Raw genomic sequence first — 25260 nt, forward strand, 5'->3', positions numbered from 1 at the left:
TTCCAAAAAAAGATATTTGATTATGTTGGTAAACTGGTCTGTTCCTCTAGGCATGATAACCCTTTTATTGTATCAGATTCAGCTGAGATATTTGATAAAATTATGTTAAGGTTAAGGCTTTGATTTAACCATGTCATTAAAGTTTGACTCAGCATTGAGTCCCAGCCCCCTTGGGCTGATAAAACAAACTCTCACATGGAAGTAGACACACAGAAGCGAATACACAGGAGGAGACAATGTTCCATAGACAAAGTCCCAGAAAGAGACTGAGTCTGATAGTCTACAGCTGACCTTGTGAAGAGACCAGAGCAGCTGAGCCCTCCACTAGGGAGAGAGACAAGCTTCATGCCAGTCAGATTGGAAGAAGCTGTGACCATGGAGCCTTAAGAGGAAGGAGGAAGGCTGAATCCTTGCAGACATTGCCCACCATCTTGCATCAAAATGTGGGAACAGACTTTGGGTGAGAAAGTTCCTTTTATGATACCTTGAGCTGAACTCTTTAAGGCCTGGTAATTGTAAGCTTCTACCCCAAATAATTACCCTTTATAAAAATGAACAGAGTTCTGGTACTTTGTATCAGCACCCCTTTGGATGACTAATAAGGCCATTTCTTCCATTTTCATAGTGTGGCTTATGATTTTTTGCTTATGTCTAGGAATCTGATTATGATGTTGAGTTTACCCTGATGCTCAATTTCTTTTTCATAGGGATTTAGTGGCTGGAGACTGTGTTACTGCTGTCCTTTGATTCTTGGTTCAACCTGTTCTAGGTTTTTAGGATTGTTCCTGTTGATTGCTCAAATCTGGGCCATGAACCCATTAATCCAGTAATGGGTTGAAGACCCACTTCCAAGGGTCCTAGGGAGGGAGGCTCTAAAGACTAGAAGAAGCCTCTCTTACTCTTACTTTTAGTTTCCTCTCATACACTTCCTTGGCCTGCCAGCAGATAGCAGACTTCAGCAACTCTCACAGTTCAAAGCTGGGTTGGAGTTTGTTCCCTGCAACCTGGAGAGCAACAATGTGACAGAGCATTCTGCCTTGGGGTTATTCAGAGCCTAGCAATTCAAAGTTTCTCAAAGGGTGTTCTCCAACATTTGCTGGCAGCCCCCTCCCTTTTCCCTGGTAAGAAATAATTCTACTCCCTTCTGCATCCTCAACAACCAGTCCTGGTCATTAGAGAGGGTGATTGAGAGGGTTGGATCTTTTTAGTCCTGTGTCAGATCTCAAGGCAAACAATGGTGTGGGAAAGCCCACCAAATTTGTTGGCCAAAAGCTGAATCAGCCTTAAGTTGTGTCCCTCTCTCTCTTCTATTTCCTGGGGAGGTAGATCCCTGTGACCACTTGTGTCCATAGTTGCTGGCCTGAGGCCAAAGAATTCAAAACTGTCTACTCAGAGGATGGAGGAGGGGCACAAGCAGCTGCAGCTTAAGCTTCTACTCATGGACTTTCCATTGAGATTCTTTTCTTGTATCCTAAACTCTAGAAAGAGATGGTATGGCAGTTTGAAATTATTTATGAATTGCAAAAACAGAAAGATTATGTTTATAAACTAATCTATTCCTCTGGGTATGATACCCTTCGATTGTGTCAAATTCAAAGGATTTAAGTTTACTTGATAAAATCAATTTAGGGCTTTTGATTCCATCATGTCAGTAGGACATGACTCAGGTTGAGTCCCTGGTCCCTTGGTGGGCTAATATAAATGGACACGCACTCAAGAAAACACAGGAAAAGAGAGAGCTCTGTCATGTTTGATCCTGGGGCCCCGGGGAAAGATGAGCTATTCGCCTGATAGCTTGCAGTTGAAAAGAACAGAGCAGCCGAACAGCTGAGAAGGCCTGGAAAGAAATGAGCCCTTTGCCAGGAATTGATATAGGAAGCCCTGAAAGAACAGGCAGAGATCAGCAACCATGTTGTTTCAACACATGGCAACTGACTTTGGTGAGAAAGCAACCTTGAATTGGACTCTTTAGGGCCTTGTAAGCTGCTACTCCAAATAAATACTCTTTATAAAAGCCAACAGATTTCTGGTACTTTTCTTCAGCACACCTTTGGCAGTCTAATACAGATGGCATTGCAATTAGTCAATCTGCAGTGTTACCTGCAATATTTCTCCAACTTAGTTGATAATGGAAACTTTTGTTAAAAGTATCTTGAAGGACTAGTGTTCAGCAGAACAAAGTGGGAAGTATTGGCTTAGCCATACTACTCTATTCAGTGTATCCTCCCTGAATACATCAAGTATGCTCAAGTTGCTGCTCACAATGTTTTCTGTAAATTGAGAATTCCTACTCATCATTTGAGGCTTTATCTATGTTTTACCCTAATTGTTTATAGCTTTTCATGACATTGAACCCTAATCCCTTTCCCAAAGGAACTAATTGGCTGTATTACTTTAAGTATACTTCTAACATGTTCATTGTCATATCATGGCTGTTTGTCTACATATCTGCTTAGCCCACTAGAATTGAAGCCTGAGGGAAGGCTCTTGACTTCATTCATCTTTGTACCCACAATGCCTATGAGAAAGTCTAGAATATAATAAAGATTTAATTTGTATGGACATCATTCACGACAATGGTTATGGAGAATACCTATATTTATTCAGTCAAGAAGATTTTGAGCACCTTCAATTTGCTACCCAAGGTGAGGATAAACCAACATGCTTCATTATTTGAAATGAATTGTTTAGTATTCTATGTATCACAATTTTCCCCCAAGAGTAGAAATTATTTATTTTCTCATTTCACAAATCTGTTCACTTTAGGTAAGCAAATTTACTTCAAACATATCCTGAGCAATTACTCTGTGCAAGGAAATACAGAAAGCCTTAAGTACAGGGACATGATACATATAAACACTTAGTTCAATCAGGTGATAGTCATGTGTTCAAGTAAATTTCGATATCAACGTGGTAAATACAATAATGAAAGTACAAACGAGTTGCAAGAGTAGGTTAGCGGAAGAGAAGATACACTCTTCACGAAGAGGGGTATGAGGAAAGACTTCCCAGAGAGGATGATCATTGAACTGCAGTCCAAAGACTTTGAATAGGAGTTTTCCAAACAGACAAGAGGCAGAGGGCATGAATAAACACATGGAGTCAAGAAACAGAAGAATTTTGAAGAAGTAAGAGCAGTCTGGGAGCATTAAGTACCAGAGAAGTGCCTGAAGACTGTGGTATTCTGGGCCTGCTCCAGTGATCCTTGGCCCTTGGCTTTTCCATCACATGGCAAGGAATATGGAAATGCCTTCCTTCTCGTTTCTGTGACTTCCGGCTGTCTGCTTCTGACTTCTCCCTCTGTAGCCTTCTCTATAAGGCCTTCAGTAATAGGATTAAGACCCACCCTGATTCAATTGGGCCACACCTTAACTCAAGTAACCTCATCAAAAACTCCTGTTTACAATGGGTTCACACCCAGAGGAATGCATTAAGATGAAGACAGGTGGATAAACTAATATTCACGTATAATTTCTATCTTGCCCAATTGATTCTTGGCATAAATTTGAAGGACAGTCTTTCTAATTCTGTAGCTAATGCCACCAACAACATTTTGAATAATTTCTGCCAAGAAGATTTTTTAGCAAACGACATCATAATCTGTAGTTAATTTTCTATAAAGGGCAAATTATTTTATTCTCTTTCTAAATTTCATAGCATTCATTTTTTATACATAATATCTATCAATTTCTATTTAAGTTTAACCCAGAGGAATCCACATCTTTTCAGTCTATAAACTCTTCTATTTAAAATGGAATTTTCTATTGTAAAATAAGAAAAATGAGAAACCTTTTCAAAATGTAGATAATAGACCTCAGAAAGCAGTAAGAAATATCCCTGAAAAGAATAATTCACAAAAGAATGAGCAAATTCCTAGTATTACCTAAGTAAACAATATTAATATAAAAATGGAAGTCTAGATATCAATGCACAAAATTGCATAGAGAACTGAGATAATACAAATCAATTAATTCTGTAGTAGAGAAACCTGAAATTTCAAAATCAATGATGGCAAAGAGAATAATGGGCAGCACCTGTTAAAGATTCTATTGTTTTAATATACAAAGCATGTTCCTAAATGTTTTTCATACCAGTGTCTTGCATATTTGAAAAGAATACTTTACACCTAGATGCAAGCAAACGATCTGATACTTGTTGCTAATTGATTCAACACTGGTTGGGAATTTGCTACAGAAACAAAAACTTGCAGTCACAACTAGTCTCCATTAACAAGAGAATCAGAGGCAAAGAAAATATGCTAACATCATAAAAAATAGTAAGTTTGGGGATAAGTGGCTGGAATGAGAGTTGCTCAGTTTGGGATTAGATATTATGAAATCTTTTTCTGGATGTCTCTAGATATAGGCTGGACTAACAGGTGTACGTTTTGTCAGCTACTAAGGGAACAGCCAAGATTTCTCAAGATCCTGTGAAGTCTGGTGATCCCACAAGTCCTTGGAAATGAAAGCCTAATTAAGAGGCACCCTGGAGACAGGTCAAAGGATTTCTTTTATCCCTACTGTCCTTATCCGGATTTCTGGATGCCTTACTTCTTTCCTGTCAATCAGCCTACCCTAATGAAGAATATACAATGTGCAAGTTTCTACCATTGTTCCCTCTGCTGTAAATGCACTAGTCTATTAAAATTAAGAGTTTTAAATCCCTCCTTCTTAATCCAAATCGATACTGTTTATGTTTAAATATTTTTGAAATAGAATCTAACACTAAAACTTCTAAAACTTGTTTTTGCGGCTGAACAACAAAATTTTCCGTTAGATTTTGCTTAAAAGATTACATAGTCTTTCAAACTTTATAATAAAGCTATCTGATAAGTTTCAATTCTTCCTTCTAATTTCAAAGTGTATTGCATGGTACTTTTTTGTGTTAAATTCCTGTTGGAATCACATTGACAGTGTTTCATTCCTTTGAAACAATTTTAAGGTGGGGCATCCCTACCGAATCACCTACATAATAACAGCGGACGCACTTTTTAAAATCTGAAAGATTATTTCGCAGACTTAAAATCATTAATGTCATTTCCTGATAGTAAAATGAAGGTATAATACAGCACTTTTACTGTTCTTTTTCATCCTCCCCTGCCCAGCATGAAAAATTATGGTGTTTATTTTTGTAAGTTTTAAACAGCCTTGTAGAGATGAGAACATTCTATCCAGTTATGATGATTCTGTGTGAAAGACTGCTTTACAACTTTTAGAAACTCGTATGGGCACCGCTCCGTCGCTGACCAGACTACTCTGGACCGCGAGTTAAATTTTCAGCTTATTTTTTTTCTCAAATTCTAACATTTGACAAGTTTCTTTTCACCAACACTCAAAGTGTCTAAGAATTAAGCTAGGCATCATAATGCTAACCCTTAACATACCACAGCTCTGACCACAAGCTAACTAGCCTCACGCTAGACAATGTACGCCACCTCCCTGTCCTCGGTGCTAGGCTACAGTGGTTCATCACCTGATTGGTGAGTGTGCTTGTCAGTCACATTGAGGGTGGGGCCTAAAAATCCCGAGCTAAGTGAGACGCGGCAGTTTACGTCATCGTAGAGCGACGAAAGCTGGAGAGGGAGGGCGGTAGCAAGCGTACCTTAGTGGTCGTGGTGGGGGAGGCCTGCAAAAGTGTCATGGCTGCTACCGCAGAGTTTAGTCGCCCAAGCAGCGGTGACAGGAGCCTGGAGCAGAATTGCAGCCTCAGACTCCCCCGAGAGGTGCTGTGCGAAATCTTTCACTCCCTCTGCACCTTGGCTGGACAGGTAAGTGGTGGCCTGGGATTGTAGGGGTGTGGGAACCTTCTGGTCCCTCCCCCACCCCACCCCCTTCTTTTCCTTCTATTGGAGGGCGGGGGCCAACGTGGCTTGCCGGCTTGACAGACTCACTTGACCGGGTAGCGGATGCCTGGTGAGCGGATGCCTGGGGAGAAGCCCGAGCCCAGCCTTCTCCAGTCAGAGGGAGGAGGACGCCTCACCGGCTTAGTTAAGGACTGGTTGCAGACTAGATTTCCAATCAACTATCCTCCCCACAAGTGAGGATGGTTTAAACGAAAATCTGCCTCCCGGGAGGTGTTGGCTTGGTTGGAGAATAAAAATTCGAAAAAGTTTCTCTATGGATTTGGGAGGCACCTGGCGCTCAGGGTCCCTTTCCTCCAGTTCATCATAGAAATCTGTTGGTCAGTGCGGCCTCAGATTCTGGAAAAGCGCTCTCTCTGCCTTTATTGGGTGATTTGCTCTGATGAGTCACTTGGTTTTGTTTATTTCCTTCTCACGGTCTGTGCATCTCTTACCCTTTCAAACGAGGAGGAAAATAAAAGGAATTAATCTGAAATCTTCTAGCGTAAAGTTGGATGGGCTGCCCGTGATTGGTGCTGTTTGCATCAGAACTATTGCTTAACTAGTTGTTTATTAATTAAACTGATTGACAAGTAGCTTTTGCACAAATGTCATGGGAAAAGTGGGTCTGGAAAAACTGGGCTCCTTACACTATTCGGATCAACTTACCATTTGGTTTCATGGTCTGTTTATTCAAAGTAAACTTTAAATGAAAAACAACTTGAAAATGTTTGCCTACCTTTTAGAAGGAAATACCTTCTTATATATATTAGAGTATTTTCTAGCTATAAAAGTTTGTTCTGGAACTGGTAACTGTTGCATGTGTGAAGTACACACAGGCATTTGCGGTGAGGATAATGGTGAATTCCTATGAAAAAAGGGTCCAATTTGTGAAGATATTTTTAAAAGCCTTGGGTGTACGGTAAATCAATTTTTAAAAACGTTATTTCAGTATTTTAAAAAATTCTAGCATGTATGTCATACTTTTACGAAGTTAAACCCTCAGTTTGGTGTGATGGAACATTTATTAATGGAATCTGCTAAAAGGCATAATATAACTTTTAAACTCGTTTGTTTGCCAAGAGCTCACCAAAAAAATGTTTTTAAATACTTGGGGACTGTTGATTAATTATTATTAACATTTTAGTTTTAAATTCTTTGAAGGTTAAGAGAACTTTTTATGTTAAGGTGTAGGCATTGGAACTTTAAAGTTTATTTACATTCTAATGTCAGGTGAAAAAGTTTATTCTATCCTGAAGATGTTTTTGTTTCAGTGATGTTTAGTTTTAAAAGTCAACATTGAGAAATTATTTAAATATTTCTTTTGAAATATTTTTCATATTGAACTTTTCAAATATTTAAAATTTTAAACATTCAGGTATTCTGTAGGCATAAATAAAGACGTGATTAAAATTTACCTATGTCATTTGTCAAAAATGTTTAGAGTTAATATTTGGTATATTTACCTGACACAGTGAAGGGATTTTCAGTACAAGAGTCAGGAAATAAGATTTTCTGATCAATTAAATCCTAACCATGTTGATAATTCTCTATATATTTTGAGATGCATTATTTAAAGAATAGAATAAAAATCAGAGTAGTATTCTTAAAAAAATCACCTCAAGGTAATAACTATTTCTTTTTGCAACAAGTTTAAAGGATTTTTAAAAAAATGTGTGCTGTTATGTATCTTAATGTCATTCTGTACACTACTGTTTTATTATTAGCTCTCCTCTATAGGAAGCATAAAATTAAATGTTAAAAAGTATTCTCTACCCCCAGATTCCAAAATTTATTAATTTTAACCTTATTGCTTGCCACTGGATGGCCCATTTTACCACGCTAAAAAATTATTTATTGATAACTTGGATTTTCATTTTAATTTTAATAAAGTTTTTACTGAAAATGCATATTTATATATATAGTCTATATTAATAGCAGACTAATAGAGATTTTTGAGTGAATGGTTTTTTCTTACAGATTATGTAGGGTGAAAATGCATAGATTTCATTTTACTAGTAGAGGATTTGTTGAATGAATAGTTGGATATATTGGGATCGTTTTATAAAGTTAATTTTTGACTTTTTTATATGGTTTTCCTAAAAGACCAAGTGTCTTTCATTGCACTTGAGGACTTATATAATTCTGCTGAATGGAAATGAGAATATGATCCAAACATTTAGAATTATTTTCTAAAAGTAATTTTCTCTAGAAAAGTTATTGCTTTGCTTTGGTTGAGGATTTGCCTGCTTTATCTTCAACTATATTCAGAAATTTGCTATAATTGATGATAGATCTCTTTGAGGACTGTAAAGGTATAGTAATAGCTTACTTCCATACATAACATAAATTGCCATTTAATGAAACCTTTATAGGTAAAGTAGTAAAAATTAAGAGGAATTAATCTTTGCCAGTGCAACCTACAAGCTAGTGCCACTTGTCTAATATTGACATGAAATGCTTCTGGTCTCATTTTCAAAGGGCAGTAAATTTCTGTAATGTAGTAGTCATTGAATCTAGTGCCTTTTTATTGGTAACACTGGATCTCTTTCATTCTTTGTACAGTGATTTATCCTTTTGCTGTGATCACAACTTGTTAGATCTGTTTGTGAACTCATGCACCACTGTTTTTATTTTGTAGAAAAGATGGCTAATTTTTTAATCAAAGATTTCTGATAAATTAATATAAAGTTCTATGTACTGTGTGGTAGAATTTTATAGTGTGCTATAAACACCTGCCTCAAAGTCTTTCAAGTGAATAAAGTTTTATTCACTTGAAAAATTACAGATAGAGATTCTTACTCAAAAATTTTCACTGATTTTGATTTTATATCCAGGTTTGGGATATCATTTTATTCCAGTAGATCACACACAGCCAATTTATTAGAAATTTTCATATAATGAGCCCACATACCTTAGAAGAAAATAGTATTTAACAAAAAATATGGACATTCCATCCAGGCCCCTGGACATTTGTTTCACTATTGTGGAAAAATATTTGTTTTTCAATTTCAGATTTCCACAGGTAAATAAGTTTAATTTTTAATTGAAGTAGATAAACATGTTGCCATTTATTCCTAGACTTTAGAATATGTAATCTTGATTTTAATTTTTTTAAAAAAATTAGAAATGTAAACAATAAAAATGTGATTGAGAAGAGAATCATGATATATTTTGGGTATATATGTGTATAGTATTTTTCTAACAAAGGAAATTTTGCATATTAGAAGTTCAGTAAAACACTTGTACTTCCTCTCTTTAATGCCCTGAGCTAGAAATAGTAGCATTCTGAACAGGCAAGCCTATCTTGGACCCCATCCAAAGGTTTTCAGATCTTTTGTGGATGGTTTCACCTCTAAGATAGCTCCATTACATAGACCCAAGAATAGAATTAGAACAAAATGTCATTCTCTTTTGTTGTTTTTTTTTTTAAATGAAAATCTGTATCTTCCTTGGTATTTTAAAATGTTAACTAGGAAGAGTATTTTAATAAAAGATTAAAAACTTGATAACTGAGCAAAATAATGAGTTACTCTTTTATAAAAATTTTATCTTTGTGACATTCCCATATGTACATCTTAATTGTGTAATTTTTGTGATGTTGCTGGTTTGTCCTTTTGAAGCTTAACCTCAGAGATGATGTGGTGAAAATTACAATCGATTGGCAGAAACTCCAGACTGTCTCGGTATTCCAGCCTGCATTACTCTTTAGTGCACTTGAGCAACACATTTTATATTTACAGGTAAATTTCTTGTTAGACAAGTTAACTTGATATTGAGCATAGAAATTATTTGTGGTTAAATTATAAGCTGGAGTATTTGTCACTTCTTTCTTAACACTGTATTAATAGTGTTATTAATAAAAGGTTACTTACATCCAGATTGGATCCAAATCTGTTAATTTATGTAGTGATCGGGACAGTTATGGAAATATAGCCCAATAAGCTGATGTGAGTATGAAGATTGAATGAATGCAATTCTATTCAATTCTAGTTTTACATTGAAAAAGCAGTACAGTTCCATCTATGGTGGGTTATAATTAAGCAATAAGACACGGCAGGTGTGTGTCATGCTATGATAATGATTCCATGCCTTGGGTGAGTTTGGTGGCTCATGGAGTGCTTTCAGTGGTTCAAGAAGTGGCATTATCCCAGCATGACACATCCTGGAGTGTCTATTGCAATTAAACAGTTTCAGCATAGTTTTTAAAAAGAAAGTAATTTCTGTGACATTAGTGTCTCATCTTAGTAAATAGCCAGTCACTTTTTATCTTTTCTTTTCCTTAACAGTTTGAAGTAACTCATCCTTTATATCAGAAATCAACATGGAATTATTTCCAATAGTGTTATAGTTTTTAATATTTAAGTTCAATAACTAAACAGTATTGTGACCTTTCTGGTTTCTAATTGAACATTTTTACAATTATAATTGTTGCACATTTACAGTTTATCTCTAATCAAAGTGTAAAATGTGTAGTATCAAAAAGATAAGTGGAAGGACTGCCTGAGTGGTCAGTTTACTGCTACTAAAGTTTTATAAGATTTCAGAAGAGTATTTGGTACAGCAAACAGTAGAAGCAAACCATAGGTTCCAAAACCATTATTGAAACATTGATAAGTGTCAGTGTGTTTTGATTAATGCAATAGACATTAATTTTCAGCCTACCCTTCATTGACTTTGTGGGAAAATTTAGTTATTTCATATGAGAAATAATAGTTAACCCTAGTTTTAAAGGGCAGAAGCAGTAAGCTATAGATGCAAGTAAGACCTAATTGTTGGATTGTGGGGAGTGGGGAAAGGTGGAGGGCATAGTATAATTTACATTAAATAGGGCTTTTTTCACTCTCTAGTGATTTTCAGCTATAGATATTGGTAGATGTTTTTTTGCCCTAGTTCATTTTCTTTTAAAAAATTTAATTTCATGACCCAAGATATATGAAGAAGATATCCTGCCATGTCAGGAAAAGCCCGAGTGTTCACTCAGCATAACACCTATATATTTCATGTCTATGCACTCTCATTCACTTTGGCCAACTGCAGTTTCAAGTGGAGAATCTCCAGTGATATAGTGATAATGCAGGGCTTTGCTGAGTGAGAGCACTGGCTCTCCTGTTAAGGAGGAAAAGTACTAAGCCTTAGTGTTCTGAGGAGGCATTTGAATGACATGTTAATTAAGTGGCATTGGTGCCAGAGCCTGAGGCTTTGATTTGGCTCAAAATAAAAGATGAGTGACAGAATGATTCCCTCAAAGAAAATTTTAAATTTCCTCAGGTTTTTCTTTCTTCTCTTAAAACAGATGTATAGCAAATGATAATGGTTACAATAGCAGAGAATAACAAGCACTTTTATGTGGTCAGATTTATGTATCTGGATTTGCCAACTTTTTATATTTAGTAATTGATATTAAATATTGAGTCTACTTAGAAATTTCTATAAATATGCTAAGTGTTTAATTAATTTTGATCTGTTTGAACCTGAACAAATGGAATTGTGTTCTGCTAAGCCTTTTTTAGCAAAACTTCAGCCTCTGATTAAAGAGGAGTCTGCAATCGCTGTTGAAGAGATAGGAAAAACAGAAACAGGCAACAAGAATGAAGTGAGTGCCAAATTTCCCATTGGCGACTTACAAAAGGAAGAAAAGCACAAAGATTGTGATTTAGGAGATGTGAAAAAGACACAGATCCATTTTGATCAAGAAATAGTTCAAATAAAGGCTGGAAAAGCAGAAGTAAGAAGAGTTTTTCTTTTGAGGCGGGTCATTACTTTTTAAAATCTTACTATAATTTTTGAATTGTTAAAACCTGCATATTTGTTGTTGTAGATTGACAGACGAATATCTGCATTTATTGAAAGAAAGCAAGCTGAAATAAATGAAAACAACGTCAGGGAATTTTGCAATGTTATTGATTGTAATCAAGGTAACTAACTAGAAGTTGTTAATTTTCATAGGACTTTAAGCATAGTTTTTGCAGTTGCTTAGATCTGTCATTTAAAAAAAAGAAGAATAAAATTAAGAACACAATTTGATTTATTTCATAGGTTTATTGGGAACCAAAGCAGTGGAATTTCCTTCTGTTTAATAATACACTATATTACAAGAAACAGTTTCTATTTTGATTATAAAAGTCAAATAAATGCTAATGTAAAAAGACTGATGTTTACCACAGGTAAAAAGATTATTTTAAAGTTCCTTTAGAACAGGATTTTTTTAAACCAGGGATCTGTAGACCCCTACGGGGGTCCCTGAGCTTGAATTGAAAATTCAAAAAAACATTATTCTGGTGGGGATGTGTTGGTACGGGTGTGATATGTTTATTAAATAAATGCACTGTGTAGTGTGGTCTTAGTAAGGGGTCCATGGTTTCCACCTGACTGGAAAAGGGTTCTATGAAACAAAAAAGGTTAAGAACCCCGGTTTTAGAAAATGAAGGTGAACTGTTAGTGACAGAGTGACTTGGTCTTACTAGTAAGAAGGAACTGAACTGTATAAATTTTAAGCCTATAAATGTACTTATGAAATTATGATGATAATACATGAAAAGAACTCAGTGAAATTGATATTCCTCAAGAGGGAGGAGTTTTCTCACTACTCCTGCTATTTGAAATGTTTTATGTCACAATACAACCAATTTGTCATGAAGACCATGGTGTCTTTCAGTTTTTTTCTCTTATTCTCACAATGCATACACTTAGTTTTGTTTTGTTTTTTTTTGTCAGATTATCCTTTCCCTCTCCACTTGCTGTTATAGTAATGTTTAGAGATCAGAAGATATGTGCAGAATACAAAATATTGCAAAGTGCTGCCATAGATCATACTCTGGCATCATAGTAATAATCAGAACAAGTAGTTCTTAGAAAAAATTATGAAGAGTTCATAATTGGAATGAACATTTTTCTTGTTTCCTCTTATATCTCTTGGTTATTATAACACAGAATTGTCAGATGAACCTAGAAGTGACTCAGATCACATTGATATACTGATTCTCTTAATGAAATAATACTGACTCAAGGTGTTCTAAATTCGACTTTTTCCACTATTGACATTATGCATGTGTATCTCTAAATTTAGTATATTTTCCTGTTAACTTTTCAGAACAAGTGCATCAGTGGCAGAATCTCAGGTAGCAACCCATCTCAGCAAGCAACCCATGAGAAAGGGTTTGTTGAAGGAGCAAGCACATGTATCACTAATGTTATTCCTCTGTTCTCCCTGCTAACTCTATTATTATAAACCACCAGGGGATAGAAATTGACAAGAATTGAAATGCTCAGCAGGATTCCTTGGCCCATTCAGTCCCTTGCTGGCTCAAAACAGTGCTAGCAAGAATTACTGTGGAGAGTGACTAGCACTCATATATTCACTATCTTCACACCATACTGAATTTCTTACTGATGGGTTAATCTATATATTTTGACTATAACTCTGGAATGGATGATAGCCTCTTTTTTTTAACCATAGGCCCATGAAATGATAGAAAGTGAATAGAGAAGTGATGGCTCTTTGAAGATATTTTCAGGTACCAAAAAAAAAGGAAAAGAGAAAGAAAATGGCTCTCTGGTATCTAGATATAAAAGATAAATTAATTTGGAGTTTTGTTTGCACAATTACCAGTAATACTACTTAATTTTAAAAACTTTGACAAAAACAAATATATGTTAATGTGTCATTGTGTTTCTTTTAATACTTCTCAGTTTGACCTAAATATAAACAGTGAATTGAAAAAAAAAATCAAATTCCATAGGAGGAAAAATAATTTTCTTTCAGTGTCTGATTTACCATTCATTTTTATAAAGTAATTCAAGAGGAATTTTGCAGGAAATGTATTGCCTGTACATGGTTTTACTTATTTTAAATATTTTATAATATATGAAAGGTTTATGTTGACATCTTTCCAGTTTTTTCTGTTGGTTGTAATTTATTTGTTGATATTTAATTTGAAAGAAACTCATACTTTCCAGTTGGGGAAAAAAACTGGAACAAACTTTCACAACATATTTTTCCTAAAGGTGCATTTCTTGAAAGGAATAGGAAGAGGTAGGTGGTTTTTGTGGGATTAGGGATTTTTAAAATTAGCATTGGAAATCGAGGTAAAGTGGAAAGAAAGTGTTGTAATTGAAGTTTCAAGGTCTTTTCATGTTTGGAGTTCTGAAATAAAATGGTGTTAAATGTCTAGCTAGACCTTTTTATTACATGTTTATAAATTTGATCAGTAATATCAAGGATGGAATTTTAAAATATTTCAGTAAAATTAATGAGTTCTCTTTCTATGATAAAGTGAAAAAAGTAGCTGTCTTAAAACTAAAATATTCTCTATACCATATGAATCATTTTCTCTAAAGACCTACATGGTTTTTATAGATTTGATTTTCATTAAAATTAAACTATGCCACTAAATTTTGAGGCCTTTTCTGTATGTAAGTCTGAAAATTAGATAGGAAGATTAGATATAAGTTTTAGAGGGTAGAGAAGGTCACTAGCGGTTAAATAAACTATTATTCAACTTGGTATTCTCATGACTAGTATGTTAACATGAACATTAGAAGTTTAGCAACCTTATACATTTGAATTTAATACTATATTTAAACTTATACTCATCTCAATTTTCCTTAGAAAATAGTTGTGCAAGAACTGATGCCATTTTTACCCCTTATCCTGGATTTAAAAGTCATGTAAAGGGTAAGTAACCACCACATAACATCTTCATCGCTGACAGAAGTTTATTCTAGGTTATTAGCAAAATGGAATAGAAATAACTTTTCTTATCCAAATTTTATTTATTTTAAAACAAAACAAATCTTGCCTTTCTTCATTCTTACATTTGTGGTTGGATGATCTTTATGAGAAGAATATAAAATACTGTTAGGGAGAGAGGATTTTTTAATTTTTTTGAAATGTAAATTTATATAAGCTCAAAAGTTTCTTAACTTAGTTTCTAGAGTTGTAAATACCTATGGACCACAGACTAGACCTGAAGGAATTCAAGGATTGGGTCATAAACCTAATAGCATGCTTCGAGATTGTGGCAATCAGGCTGTAGAAGAACGACTACAAAATATTGAGGCTCACTTGCGATTGCAGACAGGTAAGCAAAGTTCAATATGGTGCCTCATAATGTACCTTTGCAACTGGTTAAAGAAATTCCAATTAATTTAATTACCAATTATTCACTGTGCACCTGGCACCTGTCATGTAAAAATCATTTTCCTGGTTGCTATAAAAATGAGTAAAGCAGGGGCCCTGCTTTAAAGGAATCTATAGTTCTTGTTACTTTTGCTCTTCCCCTGTCACTCATCTCACCACTTTAAATTTCTTTATTATTTTTTACTAATATCCATTTTTGAAATTTTGTGTTTTTACTTTTTATTAGAGAAGCTATAGATTTACAGAAAAATCATGTAGAAAATACAGCATTCCCATGTACCCTTGCACCATGATCAACACTTTGTATTAGTGGGGTACCTTTGTTAAAATTGAATAGTCTATAGTTTAGCTTGTTTTTTCCTTATATGGCATTCTTATTATTAATACCTTACGTTAGTGTGGTACATTTGTTATAGTTCATGAACATTTTTATAATTATACTATTATAGTCCGTTGTTCACATGTGTTCACTGTGCTATAAATTTTTAAAATTATCTTTTAATTTTTATCCTAACATCTCACCACTTTTTAAAATTGACAGTGCTAGCAGGATGGGAACAGTTTCCAAATAGATCTTGATATTCTCAATTTATTGAATTCCCAGTATCCTTGTGAGATGTAGGTGTTACTGTACAGATAAACTAAACTTCAAAGCACTTGAGCAATGTGCCCATGGTAGTAAGTAATAATTAGAATTCAAACTATCTTAACTGGCTGCAAAGCCTGCATCTCCCTCCCCTATTTAGCCATTGGGTCCTGTTGATTCTGTCATCTAAGTATCTTTCATGTCTACCCACTTCTTTCTACCTCCACTTCTACTATCCTAGTTGAAGCCACTATGATCTCTCCCTTGAACTGATGGAAGGATATTAACTGCTCTTTGCCAGTAGACTTTCTTTAGACTGTTCTCTGACCTGTAGCCAAACTCATTTTTTTCTAAAACTCAAATCATTAAAGCGGAAAATACTTTAATGGCTTTCTGTTGCCCTTATATGCATACCAAGCTTAGTATTTATATATTTGTTCAACAAATAGGTAGTAAGCTCCCACTGTAAGCTAGGGCCTGTGCTAGGTGCTGAGAATACATCCGAACAAAAATTCTAGTTGGGGAGACAGGTGATACTAATATAAATAATAAGTTGTATGTAGAAGTGCTGTGGATAAAAGCAACTTGACCAAGAAAAGGAAACATGATCCACATCTGTAGTTCCTTTGCTTCCTTAGGGCCTTTACATAAGCTTTTCTTTCCTGACCTTGGACCACTGTGGGTTCCTCTTTTATTTAGTCTCATCTCAGGTAGTTCTCCCTTCCCTCCTTTATAGCAGTTATCAGTTTATTTAATGTCTGTCTTCCCTGATAGGTAGTAAAGTCTCAGAGCAGGACTTTGTCTACCATGTCCTCTTTTGTGTCTAGTGCAGTGCCTAGCACAGAGTAAGAGCTGAAGTGTTTGTTGAATGAATGATTGCTCATTTCACCTTCTCAGATATGTGCAAAGTATAGTAGGGACCCAGAGTTAGTGTTCAGCTCTCTATAGGGGAGGTCAAGGGATAGCATCCCTGATGAAGTTATATCTGAGACCTTGAAGTATTAGTGGTAATTTTCTAGCAGCAGGAGCAAAGCATTCTTAAAAGAGGGAATAGCGTTTTTAAAAGCACAGGGGCACAAAATAGGCTTCAGGGAGTAAGTCCAGTTTACCTGGAGTATTTGCTAGATAAAGGTAGAAGAAGATAAGAGAATGAGTAAGTCTTTTAAAGTAATGAGAATTAGCATTAAAAATTTAATCCCCTCCTCCAGAAGTAGATGGATTTAAAAGGCAATTGTATAAAAAACTTAACTGGCTTATTCAGTCTTTAGTACCATTAGTTAATTCTTTAGGCAAATGTCTGTTAAATCCCTACTATGTGTCAAGTACTTTTAGGCACTGAGGATAAAGAGATGACGTAGTCATAGTCCCTGGGCTTCAAGGAATTTATGATCTAGTAGAGGGAAAAAGACACATTAATACTGAAATAGAATTAAAGGGGTTACGAAAGAAGGGTAAGGGGAGCATAGAGGGACCTCCATGTGAAGGCAACATTTAAGCTTAAATTAGCTATTGAGGGGTACATGCTGAGAGTGAGCTCAGCAATGGGTTTGCTCGAAGAAAAGGCGATGCAGAACTTACAGAAATAATGAACAAAGAAATATGAGAGAGGAATCAAGGATGGAACCAGGGGACTCGCAGCTTCTGGAACTGAGAGCCCCGACCCTAGTTTCCGCATCATATTTATTAGGAACTCCAAAGCAAGTGCTCCTCATCAGCACGGCAGCGTTTACAATAACTGGGGACAAGTGCAACAAATAGGGAACAGGTATGCCAGTGTCCCACAACATTTCCCCCTTTTTGTTTTTTGTAAAGCAGGGAAGGCAAATTCGGTGGTTTCTTGCTGCTTCATACCCCGAAGGGCTTGTTGCATGCTTTTGAGATCTAAGTTCAGAAGAAACAAAAACAAACAAGGAACATTTCTCCCAGAATACCACCTCCCCAACTTTTCCCCCAAGTCATAGGGTTTAGTGACTGTAGTCCATCGGCAATTCCAGCCATTGTTACATTTTATAATTTTTCTACCAAGTTTAGGACAGCATTTTATACATAATCCCTGACTCAGCAGATTATAGATATTTCCAACTAACAATGATTTATTTCTCATGGTCTTAAGATTTCCTACCAACAAGGCTACATAGGCCAGTACTCGATCAAAAATGACCTCATTTTCCCCAATTTGTATAGTTTGAGGCATAGGCAATGACAGCTTATTGTTATTTCTCCATTTTGGGCTGTGGGTCAGCTGGAAGTTTATCACATAATTTCAGTGCCTTCCTTGGTCCTGCTCTTAGCATCTTCACTGGACCTGGGGCCACAACTCGGTGTTGAATTTAAACTTAGACTATCATTGTGAGGACTCTTTTCCAGGCAGAAAACAATAGCTGACCTGTTGTTATAAGAGTCCTGTTGCAATGTCTGTGGTAGTAAAAGCATATCTTGCCCCTTCCAAGAGCAGGAGGGTGCTGTCACAGTCATTGAAGAGAGCATTAAGGCCACAGGCTGTTGAATAGCAGGCAGCGGGAACTGCTGTGCTAGGCACCACAAGGTCTGGTATTCATGATGTTCACTTTTCTGGTGGAGCCAGTCTGCCTCATTCTCAGGTGTCAGTTGTATGGCTCTGGATCTTCATGAGGCATCTGCCTCAACAGTCCTGAGAGGGATGTTAGAGGAGTGGGCAGGGACATGACAGACATTTATCTGTCACTGCTGACAGGCATCCCAGATGTTCTTCCACAGATCTCTCCTCCATAGAGGGTGATTCACAACAGTCCATTGTTTCTGTTTTGCTTTTAGTATTTGCAGTCCACCTCTGGATAGGGATGGCAGTCTTCACAGTGACCAGACACTATTGGGTTAGATCTTTTACTTTCAGCAGGACTTGCTATGCTGCACACAATTGCTTTTTTATATTGCACTTTTGGCCTTTTCCCACATTAGTGACTAAAACCCAAGGGGTACTCAAAATATTGCCTTTGCCACAAACCTTACCCAAAGCCAATATTGGTGCTGGCCACAGCCAATTCAGAGGCTAAGTCAATATCCACCTTCCCCTCCCTCCACTTCTCCCCCCCCCCTTTTTTTTTTTAAAGCAGCTTGCTGGAGATCCTCCTACTCCCATGAAGGACCTTTCCTAATTAACACATATTAGTGAGGGATATAAGATTTTTAGTATTCCAACAATATTACTAGTTCTATTAACATGAGAAAACATTGTACTTTATCAAATACAGTAGATGATATTGTTTTGTCTTACTCAACCAAACAATACTTAAGAATTTGATAGAGTAGCAGGGACCTTATAGTTTGCCCCAATTGTTTGCCTATTCCAGGCCCTTCAGATACCATTTTCTGATGTTTCTTAGTAAGGTTGCAGCCACAGGTTTCTTCTATACAGCCAGATTCATTACCATCAGGCCAGGACAGAAAGCCTTGAAGAACTGTAAAAGTCCATTGCTGACCTTTTCACACAGTTTTTGTACTTTTTTTATTCAGTTCAGGCTTGTTTTACTTTTACAAAACACATTAACTCACTGACTACTATCACAGTGCCTTTACAACTTGCTGTACGCATACTAAGTCTGTCCTGCATATCCCCATTTTCTGATTTTATACAACTAACCATTTTAAGACAAAATACACCTTAAATTTTAGTTAGCATTCCCACAAATCGTTTACCTTTTTCAATATTTGCTTAACTTTTACATCCCATATTAGGACAAAATACACCTTATAACATTGCAGTTAGCATTCCCACGAAGTTTTTACTTTTTTCTATATTCACTTTCACATCTTTCATTTTATCCTGTGAAGAAAAATAAATTTCTTTCAATTTAAGCAAGAATTATTTTTTATGAAGAGTCATAGTAATTCTGTTAATCAAGACTTACACTTTATTATAGAGATCTCATTATTTTAAACTTAGGTAATAATATAAGCACTTATTTAATTTTTTGGCAATTTGTATAGGGTTCTTTTTTTTTTTTTTCATTTTTATCAAATTAAATCACCATCCGGAGGTATCAGAATGTACACTGACAGTGAACAATCACAAAGTTACAACATACACTGAAACAATTACAACATACACACTGACATTGAGCAAACACAAAAGCAGTTCCAAATCTACTAACTTAGAATTTCTTCAATGATTTTAAATTGACTTTTTATATGCTCTCGAGCTGCCCTGTCTTCTGCCTTTTCTGTTTCTTTCCTCTAACATTCTTGTTAATTCTTCTTCTTGCTTTCTTTTATAATCTAACATTTCTTTTACGGTTTTCCTTCTAATTTCCTTTTTAATCTTTTTGTCCCCAAACCATACTTGTTTTATGATACCATGCTTGAACAACTTCTGTAGCTCTAATACTTTGATGTAAAGCCATTTTAGTCTTCGAAATGAGACCCAGCCATGGTTTTCAGCGTCTTTTTCTCCATCTGTATGACTGGAGGTTCTGGCTTCCACAGGAACTTTCCTCGTCTTTTGGCATTCATGGTATGGTCGGACAAGCTGATTCCCACACAGGAAATTCTCCATCTGTTGGGGAAATACAAGCAAACCCTCTTCCCCAAGTTAAGAGCTTCCCTGTTGACCATTCATTGGTCAGTGGATCATTCCACCAAATTAAAGGATTTTCAGACAGAGTTTAAGTTTTAGAATTAGCTTGGAAATGCCTTTCAGCTGCTGTCCCTTCCAGGGTTGTTCCACAGTTAAGAAAATTAAGAGTGAATAATGCTTTGTGTAACTGCACCTGCGGTGTCTCCCTGTTTCCCCCCCCCCCCCCACTTTGTTTTTGTAACATGAGTTTAAGGGTTTGATTTGCTCGCTCGACAATAGCTTGTCCTTGGGGGTTATGAGAAAGTTCTGTAGTGTATGAAATACTCCAAGTACCTAGAAACCTTTTGAGGGAGACACTGGTATAAGCAGGAACATTGTCTGTTTTTAGTGACTGAGAAAGATCCATTACAGCAAAGCAAGCTAACAAATGCTGTCTTACGTGTTGAGCAGTTTCTCCAGTCTGAGTTGTAGCCCAAATGAATCCTGCACGAGTATCTATAGAGACATGAATATAACAGTTTTCCAAAGGAGGAGATATAAGTTATATCCATTTGTCATAGAAAGTTAACAGTTAAACCACGGGGATTTACTCCAGGTTCCGATTGTTTTGGATTATTGATAATTTGACAGAATGGACAGTGCGAACAATGTCCTTAGTTTGTGTCCATGTTAAAGGGAAATAAGCTCTGAGGCCAGCTGCATTCAGATGAGTTAAATTATGGAAATGAATAGTTTCTTGTAAAACAGGAGTAACTAATATTACCAGCTTCATTATTGCCCTGTACCAATGGTCCAGGTAAATTTGAATGTGATTAATAAATGTGAGTAATGTGAGTAATAAAATGTGAGTAATAAATGTGAGTAATGTGAGTAATAAAATGTGAGTAATAAAAAATGGACTTTTTCTATTCCTAATTATCTGCTGAAGTTTGTGAAAAAGTTTATAAAGAAATTGATTTATATTGGGTTTGGTAAAAGCTGTTTCAATTAATTGGGTTACTTGAACAGCATAAGCAGAATCCGAAAGAATGTTTATAGACTCTTATGTGTCCTGCAAAGCAGTAAGCACTGCTACTAATTCAGCCTGCTGAGCTAAGAATCCAGGAGTAGGAATTTTCTTGGTTTTATAACCAGTATACCCAGCTCTACTGTTTCCAGACCCATCAGTAAAGTTTTTGGCTGAAACCTAGTTATGTTCGGTAAAATCCATTGAGTGCACTTAATAAATTGTAATATGGTTCTTAGGGTAGTGATTATTTGTCAATATAATTAGCAAGGGCTATTTACCATTGTAAGTGATTTTGTAAGCAAGCCTCAACTTCTTTGCCTAGAAGTGGGGAATGATATGAGAAGGGTCCTGTCCATGAAGGGCACGAGTACATTCACGGCCTTTGAGTATAATCTGGGCCATAAAATCCACATAAGAAGATAACGTTTTAACAACACTATTAGGCAAAAATATCCATTCTACGATATGACCTTGCTGCATAATGATTCCTGTGGGAGAGTGTAAAGAAGGCAAAATAAGGAGTTGCAGCGGCTATTCTGGATTAATGCGTTCAACTTGGGCACTCTGAATTTTTTCCTCTAAGTTTTCATTCTTGTTCTGCTTCTTTTGTCAGAACTTGGGGGCTGTTTAATTGAGGATCTCCTCGTAATAACGAGAAAAGATTAGACAGTTCATATGTAGAAATGCCCACTTTGGGCCTTAGCCAGTTTATGTCTCCCAATAATTTTTGAAAATCATTCAAAGTTTTAATAGAGTCTCTACGAATCTGAACTTTCTGAGGCTTAATTGTAATTTTATCAGCAATTGTCCTGCGATAAGAAACAGGAGTAACCTTCTGAATTTTCTCAGGGGCAAGTTTTAACCTTGCTGCAATTAAGCTCTTTTCTAAGGCCTGATATGCTAAAACTAAAGTCAGGGAAGAGGGAGCAGCACATAATATTTCGTCCATATCATGTATAATGTAACAGGAAGGAAAAGCCATTCTGACTGAATCTAAAGCTTTGGCTACAAAGTTTTGACATGTAGTAGGGCTATTAAGCATTCCTTGAGGAAGATATTTTCACTGAAACTGTTTCATGGATTCTTTGTTATTGAAAGAAGGCACTGAGAATGCAAATTTCTCACAATCTTGGGGAGCCAAAGGTATTGTAAAGAAACAATCCTTTAAATCAGTAACAACAAGTGGCCAGCTATGAGGGATCATAGCTGGTGTGGGCAAACCTGGCTGCAGTGCACCCATAGGTTGAATGACTGTGTTTACTGCTCAGAGGTCTGTTAAAAGCCTCCATTTGCCCAATTTTTTCTTAATAGGAAACACCGGAGAGTACCAAGGACTAAAGGATTCTTCAATATGCCCTTTGTCTAATTTTTCCTTAACTAATTTATGAAGTGCCTCCAGTTTGTCTTGAGTTAATGGCCACTGTTCAACCCAAACCAGAGTAGTAGTACACTTGAGAAGAATGGGTTTGGGCGATCCAAGGAGGCTAGACTGAGCAATGGCCATTATGGAAAAGGTGTATATCCTAATCCTTCACGATTGCCATGAATTGTGGGATCAATTGGTTAAACATTCCTTGGTGGAGTTTACCCAACCCTAATCCTGGAGCATGTCCTTGTTTCCTCATTAATTGTTGACTTGGTTTACTATATTGGCCCTCCTGGGGAATATAAATTTCAGCCTGCCACTGTTCTAATAGATCTTGTCCCCAAAGATTGATAGGTAAATCTGCAACATACCGCTGCACAGGTGGCAGGTTGCCCATCAGGTCCCAGACACTGAAAAATTTGCACACTTTGTTTCAAACCTCTGGGAGTGCCAAGTCCCACAACAGAAATAGATGCATCTTGTAATGGCCAAGCAGGGGACCAATGGTTAGAACTAATGATAGAAATGTCTCCTCCAGTATAAGCCCTTTAACCGTTTGTTCTGAATGGTTACTTCACAAACAGGACGAGATTCTAAATTTTTTCAGTTAAAAATATTCCTGTCATTCCTGTACTTCCAAAACCATCTTTCCCTTGAACTTTCTACTAGCTCCTATTGAAACATAAGGGAGCAACAATAATTGTACTATGCTATTTCCAATATCGGCTTTCCAAGGAATTGAGGTGGACATGATAACTTGAATCTCTCCTTGACAGTCACAATCAGTTACTCCTGTGTGTACTATAATTCCCTGTGAGGTAAGACTGCTTCCTCCAAGGAGAAGTCCAACTGTGCCAATTGGTAAAGGTCCCTTCCTGTTTTTACACAGACCGGGGTATCCCCTGGAAGCAAGATAACAGGTTCAGCCGTAGGGACACCTACAGCTGCACTTCCTGCTGTGGTGGGGGATAAATCCAGGACACCGCGGAGTGTTGGGGAGTGCCGGGGTTGTGCTGCTGAACTGGGAAAACCCCTTTTTGGAGTGGGGCTGGGAGCGGGCCCTGTTGGAAGTTTTCCAACAAGGGGGTGCCATTCTTATGGTATTTAGACCGACATAAGTTAGACCAGTGATATCCTTTACCATAGTGGGGACACAGCTCAGGTCGTTTCCAAGCTGAAATATTCTGTCTGAATGGTGTTTTTCCCTCAGACCTTTTCCAACAATCTTTTTTCATATGACCAGTTTTTCCACAACTGAAGCATTTACCAGAAAACCGCTTATTGATTTTCATCCCGGCCCTCGCCTGAGCCATCATTGTAGTACGTTGACTCTCTGTCCCTACATCCTGGCATAATTTAATATATCCAGACAAATCCACTTTACCCTTCATAATCCCTATAGCTTTCTGACAATCCCGATTAGCATTTTCAGAAGTCATTAGCTGCAAAATAGTATCCGCAGCCCCTAAGTTACTAGCTTTTGATAGTCTGTTGTAACCGAGCAATAAAGTCAGGGTAGGGTTCTTGAGGTCCCTGTAATATTTTTTGGAAAGATACCAGAGGCTGACCTTTAACCTCAATCTTTTCCCAGGCTCTTAAGTAACAGCATTGAACCTATGCGATGGCTTGATCATTCATCGCTAATTGCTGAACTACTCCTGCCCAGTTCCCCATCCCCACTAATTGGCCCAAGGAAATGGGGATGTTATGGGCTATATTGTGAGCAGCCTGAGTCTCTGCATGTTCGGTTCACCAGGTTTTGAATTGTAAAAATTCTCCAGGCCCTGGGGTAATGTATGCTAACGCAAACCAGTCAGCCAGGATCAGCCTAGAGCCTTCAGCAAGCCCCTGCACAGCACAATAGGTAAAAGGAGAATTTGGACCATACTGATGTACTGCTGATTTTAACTTTCAATATTTTAAATGGGAAAGGTTCGTGGGTGAACTCAAACTCCATTTGGGTTTTGAGGATCTACTCTGGGGGCTATTCTTTCTTGTGTGTTAACCAGAAAGGCCATTTGAAATGCCTCCAAATCACCCTCCCTTCTAGCCTGTAAGATGCCCTGTTGTAGAGCAGACAACTTTGGCTGAGCATCTCCAGATATGGGAGGGGGAGAGGGAGTCGGTGGAGGGAAAACTGATTTTCTAAAGTCAGTTAATGAAGGGGCTGATGGCATGACAATGGGAGGAATTTCCTCACATTCTCTATCTTCATCCATTTCTGTTTGCAAGGGTTCTAAAACAGATTTATTTATAATCAAAGTGGGCCAAATAGTAATCGGGAGCGGAACACCTCGTGCAAGTAATTTTTCTAACTTTTCCCACTTTTTCCCAGTCTCCTAATTCTAAACTTCCTATTGCTAGGAACTATGGGCAATGTTGTTCTATAACCTGTAAGAGTTCCAAAATACAAGGCTCAGTGACCATAGCTCCTCTTGCTTTGAGAAGTTGTTTTAAGAGACAGACTTATGGGTGATATTTTGTTGAACTGTCACTGTTTCCCATCGTAACCCTGCAGAAACACCCAAGAGTGTTCTTACTTACCGAGGACTTGGAAAGTTTTCTGTACCACTCGGGGCTTTACGCCATTATACCATCTTTTAGTTTTGCTCCAGGCGAGACTTCTTCCCTTCGGGCCCCACGTTGGGCGCCAGTTGCTGAGAACGAGCTCAGCAATAAGTTTGCTCCAAGGAAAGGCGACGCAGAACTTACAGAAATAATGAACAAAGAGAAATATGAGAGAGGAACCAAGGATGGAACCAGGGG

The 25260-nt window shown here is 36.9% G+C and overlaps 1 protein-coding gene across 5 annotated transcripts in view; it reads left to right on the forward strand.

The window, feature by feature from the left end:
- The first annotated feature begins 5537 nt into the window (after positions 1–5537).
- MBIP (MAP3K12 binding inhibitory protein 1) overlaps positions 5538–25260 on the forward strand; it is a 32650-nt gene continuing 12927 nt past the window's right edge. For 4 of the 5 annotated variants that reach the window (XM_004465779.4, XM_023590944.3, XM_058293543.2 and 1 more), the window contains exons 1-6: positions 5538–5767; positions 9463–9582; positions 11343–11567; positions 11661–11757; positions 14451–14516; positions 14770–14922. In XM_004465779.4, the coding sequence (XP_004465836.1) occupies positions 5639–5767; positions 9463–9582; positions 11343–11567; positions 11661–11757; positions 14451–14516; positions 14770–14922 (790 nt within the window). In that variant the 5' untranslated portion in view covers positions 5538–5638. Of the gene's footprint in view, positions 5768–6641; positions 6757–9462; positions 9583–11342; positions 11568–11660; positions 11758–14450; positions 14517–14769; positions 14923–25260 lie in introns of those variants that run through there. The other variant, XM_071213975.1, reaches the window with a different exon arrangement.

This window comes from Dasypus novemcinctus, chromosome 3 (assembly GCF_030445035.2).
Source record: "Dasypus novemcinctus isolate mDasNov1 chromosome 3, mDasNov1.1.hap2, whole genome shotgun sequence".
NCBI classification, from domain to species: Eukaryota; Metazoa; Chordata; class Mammalia; order Cingulata; family Dasypodidae; genus Dasypus; species Dasypus novemcinctus.